The sequence below is a fragment of the Populus trichocarpa genome, chromosome 6 (genome assembly GCF_000002775.5).
Source record: "Populus trichocarpa isolate Nisqually-1 chromosome 6, P.trichocarpa_v4.1, whole genome shotgun sequence".
NCBI lineage: Eukaryota > Viridiplantae > Streptophyta > Magnoliopsida > Malpighiales > Salicaceae > Populus > Populus trichocarpa.
In genome coordinates this window covers 11,103,168-11,123,742 of record NC_037290.2, presented here as the reverse complement: position 1 = coordinate 11,123,742, position 20,575 = coordinate 11,103,168, and the positions used below count along the sequence as shown (strand labels likewise).

General features: G+C 30.5%; 1 protein-coding gene across 1 annotated transcript; it reads right to left on the bottom strand.

Annotated features, from left to right (window-relative positions):
• Positions 1-19,786: 19,786 nt before the first annotated feature.
• On the bottom strand, positions 19,787-20,517 carry LOC18100266 (putative invertase inhibitor). The gene has a single exon (XM_006381483.3). It carries the CDS (start codon positions 20,500-20,502, stop codon positions 19,942-19,944), a length of 561 nt encoding a protein of 186 aa, XP_006381545.3. The 5' UTR covers positions 20,503-20,517; the 3' UTR covers positions 19,787-19,941.
• Between the last annotated feature and the right edge of the window lie 58 nt (positions 20,518-20,575).

The following is a 20,575-nucleotide window of genomic DNA, read 5'->3' as shown; positions in this document are numbered from 1 at the left end:
TTCAAAGGATAACCCAAGCGATTAGGCTTGCAAGGCCAAGTCCGCATGTCTGGCCTAAAAGAAAAATGCCTAGGTGTGTATGGGTTTAGAAGGGTAGGCCCACGTGTGTGTTTTTTGTAAGGGTCTAGAAGACACGTTGTTTGCCAAAGTTTTTTTTTTTTTTTAAATAGAATGAATGACACATTGTTTATCTAGGTAGACAACATGTCATATACTAGAATATTTTTTGGTCACACAGGATAATTGAAAAATCAGGGTCTGAGTTTTGGAATCCATAAATTCTAAATTTCTACTTGTTTTCATCCAAAACAAACATCATATGAACCTTAACAACCTTATTTCCAACCTCAAAACAACCTCTAATTAGTTTAAAAACTGAAAATTAAACTAAATAAAAATATTTACAAACCTTTATCTAATTTTTTTAGCATGGTTAAATGACAAAACAATTTTCATGGAACTCTCCTTTCCAAGATAAACTCATTGACAACAAAATCGACCTTTTTGACTGAAATATGGCCGACCAAAATCTCTCTCTCCTCTCCTTTTTATGATGACTTTCTCTCTCCCCTCTCAATTTCCAAAGCCCTAAACATAAAAAAAAAATGAGGTTTTGGGACCAAAATATAAATACCTAAAATTAAAAGGACAAAAATCATGAAAAAAAACTTTAGGGATTTAATTGAACTTTTATGAGAACTTCAAGAACCAAAATGAACTTTTTGCAACATCTAGTAGTTGTAACATGAGAACAAATAAAGTTTTAGAATTGAAAGCAAACACCTAAATCTACAAGAATCTAAATTAAAAAAATGGAACCAAATTGAACTTCTCATAATAACATCGTGAGACTAAAATGTGAAAAAAATAAAGTTTTATGTTCAAAATTTAAACAACTAAAGTCAAAGGGACTAAATATATAAAAATAAAACTATAAGGATTGAAATGAAAGTACACCTATATCTTTTAGTTTATTAGTAACTAGATAATTGGCATGCAATTCACCTCCAGTCATCTAGTCATGGCAAGATTTTGTTGAAAGATATATATATATATATATATATATATATATATATATATATATATATATGTGTGTGTGTGTGTGTGTGTGTGTGTGTGTGTGTGTGTGTGTTAGGAGGGGGGGTAATATAAGCTTAAGACTTGAGGCATACATCAAATCGATTAAGGATGATAAGTGTCAATAATTAATGTTAAAAGAGTTTTTAATGCTAAATAAAACCTAAGTTTTTAAGCTGAGAAATAAATATAGATTAAGATATCTGATCTTGTCTTAACTGGTAGCCTTTTAATTTTTTATATTTAATTGTGTGACAATTTGTTTATAAGAAGAGTAATAATTTAAATTTCATTAAAACAAATTGATTTTCTAGTATAATTTTCCTTCTCTTATTAATATTTTTAATTTCAGGAAAAAAATCTACTTTCTTGTTCCATGTCATTCATCAAATAAAAATCAAAAGCAATCATAACAAATGCCCAACAAAATTTGGACAATTTAAAATGATGATAAAAAAAATCTCTTTAATTAGACCCCTTTGTCTACTTAAAGCGCTCAATTCTTTTCAAATATTTTTAAAGGTATTCTCTTATTTATTTTTTCTTAGATACTTGTTGAATTTTCATAATTTAAGGGGCATTGATATGATATTTTGGAGTAATAACTACATAGTATGTAAACTATAAAGAAAAAAACAATGCCATAATATTTGTAAGAGTTTTCTTAACTGGGTTTGAGGTAATGAGTTATTGTCCACATAGATTTGAAAATAAATAAATAAAATAATAGTCATAAATAAAATCAATTTATTTTTGGCTTTATTTATTGATATGTATTTACAGGTAATAAAAATTTAGGTAGTCTCTCATATGAGAGTGGTGCTACCAAATTTTTATTTTTATAAATAGGATATAATGATATATTATTATCTTTTTTTATACTTAACTTGTTTAGATGACGAAGAGAAGGTCATTAGAGAGTAATATTGATCAGAGTGCTGCTGGTTCTTTTGGTAGCGCTTCTGATGATATTGAATCGCTAGGTGCTAACCATGACCAGACACCTACCATGACCAGGTGCCTCAGGCACAAGCACCCTCTCTCAACGCAAGCTCATTAAGTGCGAGGGCGACTTATATTTTTTCTTATGAATATAGTGTATATATACTAAAGGGCTTCAAATTCTTCATTGAAAAAATAAATAATTCTTCTAGTATTTATATAGTGAACTTTGAAAAGGGTTAATAACCAACTAAAAAATATAAAAAAAGAGGGGTGGGCTAGGAGAAAAAACATATTTGAAAAAAAAAGGTCTCTGCCAGGTTTTGCCGGGTTTCCTCGGTCATCGATCGACCGAGTTTGACTATTTTTTTGCTCTTACTAGTCTTTCACCTTACGTGGATCGGTCTAGCCACCAGGTTGACCTGCTGGGCCGGTTCGAGTTTAATAACTATGCTTCTAAGTATGATTTATACACTAAGAAGTACATTGATTGGTGGAAGCCTAACAATATCATGTAAGTTTATTTTCCTTTCCTGCACAATAAAAAAATATATAACAATGGATAACTTTTCAATAATTAATTTCAATGAATAAATAAAATTTCAAGTTTACAGATATAAAGGCTGCTCGCACGATAACATCGATGATGAAATCATCGATGAAAGCACTTTGGTTTTAGTGGAATTAGGTTTCCAAAATCCTGAATGGAAGCTATGACTAATGCTTTGTTCAAAAAGTTAAAAGTTAGCATATTCATAAATAATTTTTACTATTATTAATTAATTTATTCAATTTTTTAATTTTAATAAACTAATTATTTTATAAATTAACGTGCAAGGAAAAAAATTACTAGGAAGAGGCTGACATTACTGCTACCAAAAGAGTGTGGGAGAATCACAAGGCCGTTACATAAGATTGAATTAAAAATATGATATATTTTTTTAAAATTTTAAAATTTTATTTTTCATAATCTTGATAGAATATGTTTTTTCTCTCTTCAAATTAGGTTGTGTGATTTCTGATACGAGGCGTAAAAAAAATCAAAGAAATATACAAAATAAAAAGGTCTTCTAGGATGAGAAGACATGACTATGTGGAGGGATTTTAGACATTTGCACATCTCAGAAGCTATATGGGATGCTTATATCTAGCACTTGACATCTAAGCGTTTCATGCAGGGGTTATAGTTCGGTCCGAAGAACCAGATTAAAGAGATTCATGGTTCCATTACCACGCACACTAGCAGATCCATTCTATTCATTTCACATGAAAAACAGATGATAAGAATCTATTTTATAAGATATTTTTGTTTAATTATTGTATTATATAAAATTTTTAGCTAACAATAGATTCTTTTTGCAGGCTACGGTGCTTCGATGCGATCCAAGATCGATTGAACTTTTTGTTGAAACTCAAATGAGAAATGAGGATCGTTGAAAAAGGGTGCAACAACTTGTGGATAGCCGAGCTTAGAAGTTCATAGTAAGCTGGATTTTAACAATTTTTTTTCTTAAGTTATTGTTTTAATATTTTTTTCAGGAAACATAACACCCAATTGCAGGAGAGATATATGGATAATTCTTCAACCCATTCAAAACTTGATCCGAATTTGTGGTTGAAGGTTGGATCGTCTGGTGGACTCGATAAAAATAAAGTTTATGGTATCTCCAACACCACAAATAAGGATATGCATACGATTCATAGTGTATCGATCATTGGCTCTTCGCAAATAGGTTCAAGCAAGTAATCCCTGACTGTCCAGATGATTGTACAAGAACAAGTTAAATAAATGACTGACGAACTAAGTCCATCGAAAAGTTCTAGAGAGTTGGAAAAAAATTACAAGATTTTGCCACTGACAATGACAGACAGAATTACCGATGAAATAGGTCCATCAAAAAGTTTTAGAGAGTTAAAAAAATTACAGGACTTGCCACTATTAGATGTAAATCTCTAACAGTTTAATTCCATCAGTAATATGTATATGATCACCAATGGAATTCCCAATGGTTTATTATGTTAGTAATATGCCTTAATCATAGATAGAATTACTAATGAAATGGATGCCCATTTTTTTTTGTTTGGCACATCATTTTTGTTTGGTAATCCATCGGTAATTATATTACGGATGGAATCACCAAAAGCATATAAATAAATGATGATATGTTTTTTGATGACCAGTTGTCTTCGTGATTCTGTCGGCATATTTTTTCCTGACAGAATCAATGTTTAAAGACCAAAAGAATATCTCATCAGTGTTATGCAATATTCTAGTAGTGTTTCTTAAACAATTAATCTTTTACAATAAATTTATTGTTGAGTTTACTTTTTAATTATTTATATCTATGGATTATATTTATGGTAAAATTAAGGATTTATATGGATTTAATATTTAACTTTTGCATTGTAAATCACTACCAAAATTCATAGATTTACCGACAAAATTTTCTGTTGGTATTTATAATGTCATTTCGTCGGCAATGAATTTATCGATAGTCTTATAGATGGAAATGCTCCATTGGTAAATCCCTTATCAGTAATTTTTGATCTATCGGTTAGTCCATCGGTAATAAAATTACAGATAGATTTATTGACGGGAAAAGGGCATCAAAATTGTTTTTTTACCTACTTCTTTTCGTCAGTATTTCCCTCAGAAAGTTTGCCATATAACTGATAAAAATACCATATGCAATTCCATCGGTGATTAAATAGTGACACAATAAAATATACATTAATTCTTTTCTAACTCTTGTAATATGTCGATAGACTTAATCCATCGATAATACCGTCTGTAATTATTTAAAAAAATCTATTTAACGGAACTAGAAAAATAGTAATATCAATAATAATACTAAAAACTAAACATAAAAAACAAATAAATAAATCAACAAAAAAATATTTTCACCTAACCTAGAAAACCTATTCGAGAATCCATAATCCAGCAACAAATAAATTAATTTAAATTAAATTGAACATCAAAATTAAAAAACAATCCAACAAAATTGATCTCATATGAAAAGAAATCCCACAACAACATTCATACAATTATTAAGCATAGAAAAATTTAAAAATAAAATAAAAAAATAAATATAATGGAATAAAAGACAATAAAAAAGAAAAAAGAAAAATCTTAACTTAATTTAATTGTGAGTGAAGTTGAAAAGGGAAAAGAAAAAAAAATCATAAAGTATGTCAATTAAAAAAAATTGAGAAGAGAAAATAAGAAGAGAGGAGAAGACATACCTGCGCGTGGAGGAGAAGAGAAGATAGGAGAAGAGAAGAGAAGAGAAGGAGTTGAGGAGAGAAGAGAAAGAAAGAAAGGGACGTTGGTGGTTTTTACAGAAGAAGAAGAAGAAGAAGAAGAAGAAGAAGAAGAAGAAGAAGAGGCGTGTCTGTTATGAAATGAGAGATTTTAAACTCTTTAATAGGACATTTTACTAAAAGTTTTACCGATAGATAAATAAATATTAATATTTTTAACCATTCCATCAGTGATTCTGTCGGTATTATTTAATTTAAAATTTTAATGTAATAAATTTTTTTCAGAAATCCCCTAAAAATCACCGACAACTTTTCAATCTGCTGGTGATTCTGTTTGTAATATTTAATTTAAATTCTCAATTTAATAAAAATTTTCAGAAACCACCCCAATATCACCGATGACTTTTCAATCCATCAGTGATTTCATTTGTAATATTTAATTTCAATTTTGAATTTAATTAAAATTTTTTGAAACCCCTAAAAAATCACCGATGACTTTTCAATTCGTCAGTGATTTTATCTGTAATATTTAAATTAGATTTTTAATTTAATCAAAAATTTTTAAAAACCCCTCAAATATCACTAATAACTTTTCAATTTGTCGGTGATTCTATCTGCAATATTTAATTTAACTTTTCAATTTAATAAATTTTTTTCAGAAACCCTCCAAATATCATCGATGACTTTTCAATCTATCGACGATTCTGTCAGTAAAGAATAGTAATTAACAATGCAATTGAAAAGTGAACAATTCTAGAGCTCTCTGTAAAATACCAACAAAATTAATCCGTCGGTGATTGTATATGTAATTGCAATATGAATAGTGCAATTGAGAAGTTAACCGTTCTAGAGCTCTCTGGAATATACCAACGGAATTAATTCGTTTGTGATATCCTCTTTAATTAACACAATGAATAGTATCAGATAGAAGGGAACAATTTATCGATGGATTTATGGACCGATTTTACCGATGATATTTAATACTGTCGGTAATATCGTCTGTATAAATGACAAGTCCTTGTACTTTTTATTTTTTTTAAATATTTTCACCACTGTAATTTCTTCGGCATATACCGAGATAATAGCTCCGTCGATGTTTACCGATGTATATTGTGAGAGAGTATTTTGTTGGTAAAATTCTTTGCAATCTACCGACGAAAACAATTTATCGATATTTCCATTTGTATTTATTAATTTTCTAGTAGTGAATTAACTATTAATAATTACATTGTAATTGCAATATTTTATATATATTTTTTATCAATGTAAATTCTCAAACCCTCCCATATTCGATAGAGAAAAAATTTTCTTTCATATGCCTTGAACTTGATTCACATGGAGCCCGAACGAGGGAAGTACAACCCGTATCAAATCCATCCCATTGTCATTCCTAAGTGCCCGAACGAGGGAAGTAAACTTTTCATTCATTGCAACTTTATTTAACTTCGTAGAGTATAAAAAGCAAATGACAATTATATCAAATCTTACACAGGACAAAGATAAACAATCCAATTGTTTAGTAAGTAAGGTAAGTAATTTATTAAAGGTGATCATTGGTTAATGGTTAGGTTTGGACTAAAAAACCACTAGGCTAATTTTTTTAAAAACATTTTGAACTAAGTGTAAATAAAAACTGAATAAATACAAATGCGCCAAAAAACAAATATTAGACTGTTTTTTACAGTATTGATTATTTGAAAAAAAAAAAAGCCGATTGATTTGATTATATATAATCTTTTTTTTTTTTTGGATAGAACATGTAAAAGTCCTACTTATGTATTCCATTAAAAAATTGACTATACTTTTGGATAGAGACATTGAAAAGTTGCATTCACTGGACCAGAAGGATAAAGAAGTCGGTGATGGACTATTCCTCGCTTTTTCCACACCATTCATCTCTTGATAAAAATAATTTATTTACATACTTTTCTTTAAAAATCATTTAAATAGAGTACTCTAGAGTACTGGTAATTGACAAAGAGGAAGCTATAGAAATGTGGAGAATGCTTGGAATATCTCAGATTCTCAGGTCTGCAGTAGCTTCTGTAAGGCATTCATAGTCCAGTCAACAACTTGCATGGTCGATGCTCAGTGCATAAGCGGATTCAGGTGCTTGGTTGCGATTTAATAAGTAAAATAAAAGGCTATAACCTCTTCCTGCTCTTCCCAAGCAGCAAGAACAAGAGGGGATCTTGCCGATTCTGATTAACTTGCGAAAAACAGGGAAAACTAAATCACATCTTCCTCTTAATTAAGGGCTCGATAAGCATAAGCCTTTTCTATTAGTCCCACAGCTCCTTACAGAACACTTGCTACCGTGGCCTAAAACGCACCTTCGTAGAGGAACGTGCTACTTTATAAAAGACCGGGGCAAAGGAGCCAAGACAGTAAGACTGTTGCTAGCACGACTTATTAGTTCTTCATCCACGTCTCTGGATAAGATAACTCAGGTGGCGGAACACAAATTGGACAGATGACTAGACCTGTTAACCATATAAATGCCACTCCTTATCAAACTTTGCTTTGAGTTCTTAGGGACATAAGCACATGCCTGAAGGAGAAAAGTGCACTTTCTGTTCAGCCACCGAGGATGACCTGACCAAAGAACTCTTGAGAACTTGCAAATTTCTACTCCACAACTTATCTTGAATAGGCCCATATATCGCAATGTAAAATTAAAAACCACGAAATTGAAGATTTTCTATGCCCCACGTGTAAAACATTGCAACTTGATGGTACACCAAAAAAACAAAAAAAATTCTCTGCGATATGGCATGGCCCAAGGGGTTCCCCATCTTAGTGCTTGTCCAGGCTCAAGAGCAGGGCTTCCCATTCTAGCCTAGCATTTTTACCCCAGAGGCCATGTACCGTTTTTCAAAATCTATAAATACCAAGGCAGACAACCTAAACACAAGCAAGACAATTAGAGTAATTAAGGCAAGACATGGCGAAATTTAAGCCATTCAAACTCATTACTTCACAACAGTTCATTCCCTTTCTCTTTCGTGTACACTTATTACCTTAAGCAACAGTTGATGGAAGGTACTTGTTTTTCAAAAACAGCACAGATGAAGATAAAATTCTACATCCAAGCCCGTCGCATTCCAGCCTAAAACACTACTGTGGAAATTCCAACTCAATCTAAAATTTTCATGAACTATTCTTCACAACTTAATTAAGAACTTGATACAGATATGCCCTTTTCTTTTATGAAGTCCTACAATATAAATCCAGCGCCAATCAGCATCGATCTAACTGTCCCTTAGGCATCAATATTCTTGAAAATGCATGTCACGTATATAAAAGAAGTTTTAAGGGGTCCTGCAACTTGTGCCTTTCTAAACCTAGCTGGAGATGATATTAGAACACCAACTTTCTGGGTTTCGTAAAGTAAAATCCAGAGTGAATTCCGTACATGGGCAAGCCCTAAAAAATTGCTTGTATAAACAATAAATCGACCCCCCTTATTTGAAGAGATTAATTGGCCTAACAATAGCGATTAAAGGCTATGCCTTGCTTCCTTATCATCGAAGCTTCAAAGTCGGAAAAAAAACTTGAGGGGGTGCTATAGTTTTAGCATGGACGATTCATCTTTAAATAGAACGCAAATAGCCCTATCATAACTTATTTTTCACTTTCCCTAATTTGTAAAAATTTCTCAAAACAAAATATATATTTTTCATACATTTTCAATAAATTTAAAAAATGATATTCTTTTCACGAGTTTTACTTCACTCTTAAACATTTTGGCATAGTTGTGTGTAATTTCGTGAAACAAGGGCAAGCACAAAAGAAAATAAAAAAAAAAGAAAAAAAAAAGAGAGGGTAAAGTGCAGGTAATGAGAATACATGACAGGCCACCAATAAAAGGTTCTCCCTATAAATTATTAGCAACTTGATAATGAGAATGCTGATGTTTACCAGACAACTCAAAACACTTGTGTGGAATTTGATTGATGTATAATTCCATTTTCTTTTTATAAAAAGAAGAAAATTATACAGAAAAATATCGAGGACTAATTAAAATCAACGCACATCCTATACCAATCGATTTCATTATATTAATCTTTTCACATCAAAAGGATATAATTGACATCACCATTAACATGGTGACAACTAGGACTCCATCCAATTTCGTTAGTGCGGTGTGATAGTTTGACAAAGTGAACTAACGAATGCATGGCATGAGACACACAAATCCACTAATTTAAAAAAATCAAGAATAATTATTTTTTTAAAAAAATATTAATTAAAAAGTAAATAAGTAAAATGTATTTTTTCTTATCAAAAATATATTTATTTTTTTAGAAAGGTTTTTTCAAATATGCTTTTTTTTTTGGAATTTGTTGCTTGGAAATAATTTAAAAGAAATAAAAAATACTTAAAAAATAAATTTGTATGTGTTTCAAGAATGTTTTTATTTTTCTAATAAATAAATAAATTTCACAAAAAGTATATTTATATACTTTTAGAATATATATTTATTTTTATAAATATAAAAGAAAAGATAAATATATTTTTGAAAAGTATATAAATATATTATTTGAAGAAATATTTTTTAAGTTTTTATTTAGTTTTTCTATTTTTATTGAAAAACAATTCCTTATTTTTTAAAAAACATTTAGTGAACTTGTGTGCCAAGTGTCATCTATTTATTGATTCATGTCATGTCGATTAATAACATTTGATCAAACTAATTAACTTCGTTAAAGAGGATCACCACCTGATTTAATAGTTTTACTGACAAATGTTTTTATCGGTATTTACACTAACATTTTATCTGTGATTATTTTACCAATGGAATGACGAATAGAAAATGTTCATTTGAAAAATAATCATCAGTAAATTCTGACATGTTGGCAAGTCCATCGTTAATAAATTTACCAATGACTTTACAGACGGACCAAGCACAAAAAAAAATAAAAATCACCAGCTTTAGTTTGTCGGTAATTTTCTTGGTCCTATTTAGCATATCGCTGATAGGAGAACCGTATGTAATTCCTTCGGTGAGTTGCAGTGAAATTTATAGTAATTCTTTTCCAACTCTCTGAAATATACCAACAGACTGATTTCATCAGTAAGTTAACAGTAACATTGATATTTGCTATAATTCTTTTCCAATTCTCTGGAATATACCGACGGAATAAGTCCGTCGGTTACCCAGTCAATAATAATTTAAAAATATATATTTTTAAAAATCTATTAAATAGAAATAGAAAAAAATTTTAAAAATTAAATTAATATAAAATTCAAATATTTAAAAATAACTATTTTAATATAAAAATCAAATATTTATTACAAATTTATACGTACAAATAAAATAAAACTAGAATAGAAACAACGTTGGCGGAGGAGAATGAGACTGGTCGTCATCGGGACCGTGGGGCCAATAAAGGGATGTACATGTACCACCCATCTATGATCTCATATCCATTACCATTCGGCGAAGTTTTTTTATAATCCGCAGAGAGTCGTCGTTATTTTTCATTGAGATGGTTTGTATGTGCTTGTACTCCTTGATCTAACAAGGCCGTGAACTCCAGAGACTGAGTGCTCGGGATGGATTGTGAGCATCTAACGGTTAAAACACTATGGGCCATCTGCAAGTTCTTAGCCGTAATGTTAGAGAGTCCGTACACCTGATTTCTATCGGGTCCACTGGACGATCCCGCCTTCAACTACAAATCCGGATTGATATCCGAGTGGGTTGAAGGATCGTTCCCATATCTCTCCTTTAACCGAATGTTATATGTCTCTTGAAAATAAAAGATAAATTCATCAAATTCAAATAAATAATAACTTAAGAAAAAAAAAGGTTGAAAACCAACATACCATAAAGTGTTGAGCTCGACTATCCACGAACTACTGCACCTTTTTTTGGCGATCATCACTCCGTACGTGCGTTCCCACAAAAAACTCCATTGGGCTTGACTCACGTCCAAGAAACGTAGCCTGCATGATAAAAAATATTATCGGTTAAATATATTTATGAAAACAACAAATTAAAAAAAATGGATGTAATTAAAAAAACTCTTACCAGCCGCTTCGCATGCAAAATGAACGGAACAAAGCCGCTAATGTGTGTGGTAACGAAATCATGAATTTATCAACAAATGCTCGGACATCATGTGCTGAATGTATTACGCCCAAATAGTCTCCGAGATGCATGGCAGCCTGAAATTCTTCCAAACCACCACGTCATTCCAGCCTGGTAGATCGTTTTCTTTCGCATATTGCTTGGATTTGTTTTGTGCCTCGTACAAAAAATCATGCAACCTATATTGTACAAACGAATTATCTATAAGTAAATGACAAATAAAATTTTAATATCCTGATTTCGATGTTATCTAGTTTTAGCATGATTCGCCCAAACCCTCCTCGCAACATTATCATTAGCTCTATCCCACTCAAATTTTCCCTTGTAGTAAAAATTTATATAAAGAAAAAATTCAGTAATTTCAATAAAGTAAATGAATTAACATAATAAAAAAACAATTAAGTTAATACTAACCTTAAACTTTGAAAAACATGCGTCGATCTGTGGTTTCCATTCAAGATGTTTGAAAATTTAGCTCCATTGAAACAATGGAATTTCCATCAAAGATTTAAATGTTAATGTTATTATTCAGACAACCTTAATATTTATAAACCTGAAATTGAATAAATTATTAAATATGTCATTGTGAAAGCAAAACAAACTTACATTGAACGGTCGTCCTTCCACTACTCCTCATACTTGCTGGTGAATGGATCCTGCTGTGAAGGGACCCCCTTTATATTGCAACATCGCACTCGACAAGGCAGTGTTGTGATTCGATGCATGTTCCTCAAGTGTCTCTCTTTGGTCGGCACCTAATGACTAGTGGTTGTCATTATTGCTGCTAGAAGAACTAGCAGCGATCTTGTGCTCACAACATGCAATTGATGCATGTTCCCGCTATATAAGAAGCTACTCAAAATTTTTAATCCTACAAATAAACAACATGTATGCCACAAATCAATTGATTTTATTCAATTTCTACCAACAATTTTGAATAATGCAATTTCATAGAAAATTCTCATTTTCTACATGATAATATTTTTAATCCTAAATTATTCTAAATGGAATACAATACAAAATAATAATTAAAATTAATCCTATATATTTAATTGAAATTGAACAAAAAATTTGAAAAAACTAAATAAAATTCAAAAAATAATGAAATGTTATTTCAATAACAACTAAAATTCAACACAACTATTACTTCATAAAATTATTAACAAATAATTGAAAAAAACATAAAGATAAAAAATAAAAAATAATGCAAAAACAAAGAAGGAATAAGGAATGAAAAATACTTACTTTAATGACGTGCTTAATTTCACAGTTGAACTAGGTGTGATACAAAAAAAAAAAAAAAAACACAAAAATACATTGTTAAAAACCCTCCAAAAAGGAGAGAAAAAAATACTTAAAAAAATTCACCTACAAATACTTGTTGATTGTGTTGAGAGAAAAGAAGCTTGATTTCCAGCCTTGATTCTTGAGAGACAGAAGAAAAGAGCAGACCAGATAGAATAAGAGAGAAGAGCTAATTATTTAAGTCGAGAGAAGGAAATGAAGGTCTGTTGCACCCGTAGAGCTTTTATATTAGGTTTTACGGATGGAATTCTCGACCGACAATTAAATATTATTATGTTTATATATTTTGTCGATGATTTCATCTGTAAAGTCAAATTGAAATTTTCAATTCACACTAAAAATTTCAATAACCCCTCCAAAATTTTTAATTCTATTCGTTATTCCATCGATAAAATAGTAAGCAGTCAAGAGTCATAAATGTTACCTCAATCAGAAATGCATTAATTACTGGCGTGTTAGAATTCTTATTATGTTGGTGATTCTGTTAAGAAACCTGTAAAAGCATGTACCTCAGACAGTAAAAGCATTAATTGTTAGCGCATTGGAAATCCTATTCTGTTAGTGATTCCATTGGAAACAATAAAACCTTTAATTAGCATCGCCGCCTTGGGAAGGGGAACAATTCCCATCGCCTCTAGAATATATCGACGAACACAGCCCGTCGGTATACCAGTGTGTTATGAACACCATGAACAGTGCTAGTGAGAAGAGGAACAATTCCCGTTGCTTCTAGATTATACCGACATACATAGTTCATTGGTATATCCGTGTGCAATGAACATTAGGAACAGTGCCGGGGAGAAGGGGATAATTTTCATCACCTTTGGAATATACCGACGGACACAGCTCGTCGATATACCCTTGTGTGATGAATAAATCATTGGTATTTCCTTCGGTGTGAATCAATGTCTGACATCATATTGTATTTGTATTCCCTATCTATCTATCCTGCAAATACTTAAATTAATTGTTGCACGCACAATACAATAACACTAGTTCACATCACAATAATAAAATAAATATTTCTTTGTTGTGAATTTCATCCATAAATATTACATTATAATTTATGACATTACAGTTTCATGTTTTGCAAATTAGTCAGAATTGTCTTCTTCTTCTTCAATTGACTCGTAGTTAGCTCCATCGTAATCTTCTACGTTGATTTCATTGCTAACATCATCTTCATCGACTTGTGCATGTTCTCTGAAGTTCTAAACAACATTCAACTCCTCAATTGCAATATGAACAAAAATATTCTTGGCGATGCGAAAATTTAAATTTTATTTTAAGTCAAGTGATAAAGCAACTTGATATGAATCAACTAACTCACCAAGTTGAAAGACATCATCTCCCACATTTGATTCATCATTCCCATTCTGAACAACCCCGACATGACCCCTGGGTTTGGTTTTCAATATAGATTGCCAATCAACTTTTGAACGATCCTTTCTAAAGGAAGGAGTGCATGTGTAATAAACTTGCTAGTATTGCTTGGTAAAAATAAAGACATATATCGTCAACGTTGCAGAGTCTAGCTTTTAAATTAATTTTGACCAAACCATGATGAGGATATACTCTGATTCCTCTTTCAGTGGTGTCATACCAATAGCATTTGAATAAAAATACTCTATTTTGTTCGTTATGATACTGCAATTCAATTACCTCTTCTAATTTCCCATAATAGTTAACTTCAAACTCATTAGAAGTCAATCTCTTAATACAAACCCTACTGTTATGTGTCTTTCTACCCTACCCATGTTCTTCTGTATGAAATACGTGTCCATTGATGACATACCCATTATAGCACTTCACCCTTCTCTTAGGACCAAAACTTAGCAAAGACAAAGTAACACTAGTATTCCCTCCCAATTTATAAACCTGGTACATGAAGTACAACCATGAACAATTAAGGAGAAATGTGTAATGAAATTAAATATCCCAATAGATAATAATAATAATAATTAAACAATACTTACATGTGTTTTGAACCACATGAAAAATTGTTTATCTTATAATTGAAATATTTGAGATTCGGTTAGTTGTAAGTTTTGGGACAATAAATATTGACGATGTTGCCTACGAGATATTCAACAATGTATTGGTTTATGATATTATAAGAGATAAATTATTTATTAATAACAGAGTTTAAGTAGTTTGAAGTGATGTTAGATCAACGAGTACAGGATCAGACGACCTATCTTAATGAAAAATATGAACGACTCATTGCGGATTATGAAGAACTCTGTCGAGTAGTAATGGAGATGAGATCACATATGGGTGGTCCATATTCTCCTCCCTTTTGGCCCCACGGTCCCGATGACGATTATCCTTCTCCTCCTCCTCCACCGCCATCTTTTTTTTAGATTTATTGTATTTAAACGTACAAATGTTTAAATTTGTAATAAATATTTAATTTTTATATTATTTTAATTTCTTCTTATATATTTTATTTTTAGTATTTCAATTATTTTCTACTTCTGTTCAATATATATATATTTTTTAAAATATTTTAAAATATTACTAACGGGGTTACCAACGAACCACATCCGTCGGTATATTCTAGAGAGTTGGAAAAGAATTACTGCAAATGCCACTGCTATCATTAACTCTCCAATGAAATTACAGATGGTATTCCATTGATGATATGTTATATTTGCCTACGGATATACTGACGGATAAATAAAAACACTGACAAAATGAAGAGGCTAATTTTTTTGGCATGTTTTGTCTTTTAGTAAATCCATCAGTAAATTTATTACCGACGGACTTACCGACAAACCTCAAATGTCCGACAAGAGTTTTTCTAATAGAGCGTTTCTGTAAATCCATACTTACCGACAGACTGTGAGTGTAAATACCAATATAAATTTTCGTTGATAAAACTATTAAATCTATAGTGGTATTAGACTCATCATTTGACCATTTTGGTACATCTTTAGTTATAAAAAAAATTCAAGTTCAAGAGGGTTAAATAAAGTAATACTTTTTTATTACCACCTTTTAAATTTTAGACTGTTGAACTTTTCTTACATAGATCATAAAAATTGATGGTGGAATTTTCCTTATCGAAGCAAAACTTACGGTAACAACATTTGTAGAAGCAACATTCTTTTGAATATAACTCATATTTCCTTTAATTACAATCACAAAAAATAAAACAATAAACTTTGATATATTTTATAGTAGAACTTATAAAGAAAAAAAATTTGTAAACTAAATAACAACAGATAAGTTAACGTATGCAAATAAAATTAAACCAAAGAAATAAACAAAACATTAGCCTTAAGATTGTTGATAAAAATTAATCATTTTGTATAATGCAATGTGAATATATGTAGAATTATAAGCATATAATAAACTAAAATAATAATAGAAATTCTAGAATTATGATAAGCACAGTAAATTTTCCAATTGCCACATCACAACGCACAAAAATAACTCCATAAAAAAGATTGTGAGTTTATGTTGAATTTGAATCTTTATCAATTACTAAATATTTTGAATAATTAGTTGAGAATATATTTATAGCATGCTTTCCTAATTTTCAATATGATGAACAATAATTCCAGAATTAGGGGGAGAAAAATGAAAATTGTTACATTTGTTTGGTTGAATTCAAAATGATCGAGACATTTTGCATAAAATAAGCATAAAAATTATAAATAATCAAGCAAAAAGTAACTAAACTTAGATTAGTATAATTGAAGTACTTGTCGAATTAGAAAAATAAAATAAAATAAAATGAAGAACGTTGTTGACAGTGATTAAACGCTCTATCCTGAAGGCTAATTTACCTGTCACTAAGTGTAAATGGTTATCAACACAAGTAGCCTCCAAGAATTCTATTAACTCCTCCTTGAAAAGTTGCACTCTTTGATGAGGTAAGTGAACTATAAAATAGACTCAAATTTCTCTCCACAGCACAGTAACCTGAAGCTAAAACTAGACAATAGAAAAAAGCAAAAGAAAACCAGAAGAAGTAGAAAAAAACTGAAGCAGGCAAAGGGTTGCAGGTAGTAGAATACTTTGCTCAAATGTTATATTAGAAACTGCCCCCAACCCCTTTTTATATAGTACGTAGTCTTAGGATTAAAACTGCTTAAGGAACTAATTTTGTTTAATTGAATTAATTATCATCATTTTTAATGAATTGCAGATGGATTATACCGACGGAAATAGTCCCTCGGTATATATCGAGGGAATTATAGTGGGAAAAAAAATCTAAAACAAAGCAAAAAAAGAACAACGTGTCATTTATACCAATGTAATTACAGACGACATTTATTCCATCGGTAAAATTAATCGGTAAAATCGTTGGTAAACTGTGAACATTGTTCATCATGTCAATTACAAAGAGAATCACCAATGGAAAATTCCGTCGGTATTTTCCAGAGAGCTCTGGAACTGTTCACTTCCTAATTGCATTGTTAATTACTGTTCTTTACAGACAAAATCACCGACGGATTGAAAAATCATCGGTGTTATTTGATGGTTTTCTGAAAAATTTTGATTAAATTGAAAATTTAAATTAAATATTACATACGAAATCACCGACGGAATGATTAAAAATATTAATATTTAATTATCAGTCGGTAAAATACCTCAATGAAAAGTCTTGAATCCTTAATTTCACAATGGACGAGGCTCCTTTCTTCTTCTTCTTCTTCTTCTTCTTCTTCTTCTTCCCCATATGTAAAAAACATCAACTCCTTCTCTTGTCCTCCATGCTCAAGTATGTATTCTTCTCATCTCTTTTTTCATCTCAGTTTTTTTTTTAATTAATATACTTTATGAATTTATTTTTCTCTCTTCCTAGCTTCACTTGCAACCACATTAAGGTAAGATTTTTCTTTTTTCGTGTTTTTTTTCACTATTTTTGTTATTTTATTTTATTTTTAATTGTTTTTGTTCTTAATAATTGTATGAATATTGTTATAGGAATTTTTTTCTTATGAGATCAATTTTTAGTTGATTTATTTATAATATTTTTTAAAATTTTAGCAATCACAACTTTATTTTTTTCATATGAATTTTTTTAGTTGAATTTATTTTTTCATGTTATTTATTTTTTGCAAACTTGTTTAAGTTGATTTTCTTCTTCTTCTTTTTTTCCCAAGCGTTTTGAGTATTATAGAGTGTTGATTTATATTAATTTAATTATTTTATAGTTTTGTAAAATAGATTTTTTTAAAATAATTATCGACGGAATTACATACGGTATTTTTTCGAGGGAAATACCGATGGAATGAAACAGATAAATTTTTTTTCGCACCTTTTCCGTTAGTAAATCCATCGGTAATAGTATTTTTTTTATTATGAACAGAAAAAAAAATTACTAATAAAAGATTCACTGACAGAGCATTTCAGTTGGTGATTTCGTTGGTAAGTTAATTACCAACAGAAAATTCCATCGATAAATATAAAGATTGTGGTAGTGCTTTTGTACATAAATACCTCAAAAAAATTTATCTAATAACCAAACATTCTAAACTTATATATAAAAAAAACTAGGTGCAAAACAAGACTTAAATTGATCAGACAAATTCAGTTAAGTTTTGTTCATGGACTAAATATAATTTTTAGATTAAAAAATTATTTTATAATTAACCCGAATTCGAATTGAGCGAAAGCCTTTTGTTTTAGCCTAAAGCCCATATTACTTAGTTATTCTTTTATCTATAAGTTTGGGTGCCTTACCAACCCAATTTTTACTTCCCAGTACATTACTATATAAATCACTTGAAAAACTTAAAAATTCTGTTAACCAAGAATTATTGAAATTAATTTTTTATTTATCTATAATTAATTGTAAATATGTTAATGTTCTATATTAAAATACTTGTGTTAAAGCATAATGTGAGGGGATACTATTTTAAATTTGAACTATGCCTATTAATCATATTAAGAATCAATCTGATTATGTAATCGAGCATGTGATAACAAGTGATTTTAAGTAATTAGATATGATTTTGTCATTAGAATCTGGTCTAGGTCCAAGAGGACACCAAACCAAAATAACAATTCAAAAGAGTCATAATTTTTTATCTGATTATTGGATCGTATTTAAATTTTTACAATAGTTTTCGGAGGTCATTTTCCCTATCATAGTTATTGTGTCTCTATGCGGACCGTTGAATCTTTAGATATAAAAAATCTTGATGGGAACCCCGATTTTGATAGTTTTTGTGATTTTCCTTGTTTTTTTTTTCAGATTCCTTACTTATTTCGGATTTTATGCTTCTTTCTTTTGGAATTTTAGATTTTTATTTTCTTTTCCTAGTTAGGGTACGATTTTTGATCTATTTAAAACTTTGTAAACCTCCTAAAAAGAGAGACTCCATTATCATTATTTTAGAGAAAATAAACTTGTGAATTTAAGATTCACATATACAACCCTCTTCACTAAAAAAAAAAATATATATTGTTATTATTTTTTTTTTTTAAGTTTTTGCATACATCACAATCTCTAGCAATTCCTTCGTAATGTAGAGTTCTTTACCTAAAGGCTTAACCATGCTTGACCTTTATCTTTTTCAAGAAATCGGATCATAGAATAGAATGGAGAGTTTATTTTCCGAAGCAGTCCTTTTATCGTCAGCATGCAGAACACCTGAACATAGTCGAAGCAATAGGCCTCCATAAATTGGGCAGTTCGCAGCTCGTAGCTCGTAGCTCGCAGAAAAAAAAGGGACAAGTGACCGATGGCTCTTAATTAATCACCAAAGCATTGCCCGTAATCCGTGACTCTTTTGGCCTAAAGTTTCAGTACAAATTTTCAACAAACGAGGGACCGGTGACCGATGGATCTTAAAGTTTCAGTACAAATTTTCAAAAATTAATAGGAAGATCATATAGATAAACAAATGAATTGCCTAAAAGTGAAACATTTCCATTGTTTGATTGAAATAACTTTTCAATATAAATTTCAGTAATTTTTTTTTCCTAAGAAACCCAACTCGTCTAATGGTCTAATATAAAAACTGCAAATTAATAACAATACGTATAATCTACACATAATTATATTAAATATAAAAAATAATAGTCTATTAATAAAATATTTATAACAAATGTGAAATAAGATTAACAATTTATGGAATGATAATAACACTAGAAATTAACATCTTGAAGACAAACAAATGAATTGCCTATGACGATTTTCCATTACTTTATTGAAATAACTTTTCGAACATAAACTTCAGTAATAATTTCTTTTTCTAGAAAATAACTTCTCTAATGGTCTTATAAGAAGTGCAAAATTATTAACTTAGAAGAGTGGTAATAGAGAGAAATATACTACACAGCTTGCTAAAAGACTCGTTTTTATCTGTCAACGGAGAACTTCTGTTCATCTCCTTGAAACCCTGCTCGCAAGTATCCGAATCCGTCATTGCCGTGCTGACCAATGTGTTCATGTCATCAAAGGATCTAATCCTTAGTGCATGAATTGCCTCTTCAAGATTTTCAGTTCCCTCGATGTATTCTTCTGTGCATTCACTCAAGATACCAGAGAGTTGGGTGTCATTACCAGCATTAGACTTCAAGACCTTAAGGAAGGCTAGAGTCTCACTTCCATGGGCTATGCTAATGTTTAGTGCAATATTGGCAAGTCCTACGAGATCTGATGTTTGGCTCCGAGGATCAGATCTCAAGGCAGACACACACATTTCGAAGTAAAGGGTGTGATTGCATGTAGCAGAGATCAAGTTCCGGATTCCATCTTTTCCGGCGATTTGCAATCTTATGGAAGTGCCTAAGAAAGCTGAAGAAATTATCATGAAGACGAGAGCTAACAAAGATTGAAAGATTTTAAATGAAGCCATTGCTTTCTCTATGGGACTGTGTGCGCTTTGTAAACAAGTTCGGAACAAGACAGAGTTTATAAGTGGTTCGAAA

What these genes read in the sequence shown, in the direction of transcription:
- LOC18100266 (XM_006381483.3), bottom strand. Translation starts at nt 20,502, where the DNA reads ATGGCTTCATTTAAAATCTTTCAATCTTTGTTAGCTCTCGTCTTCATG.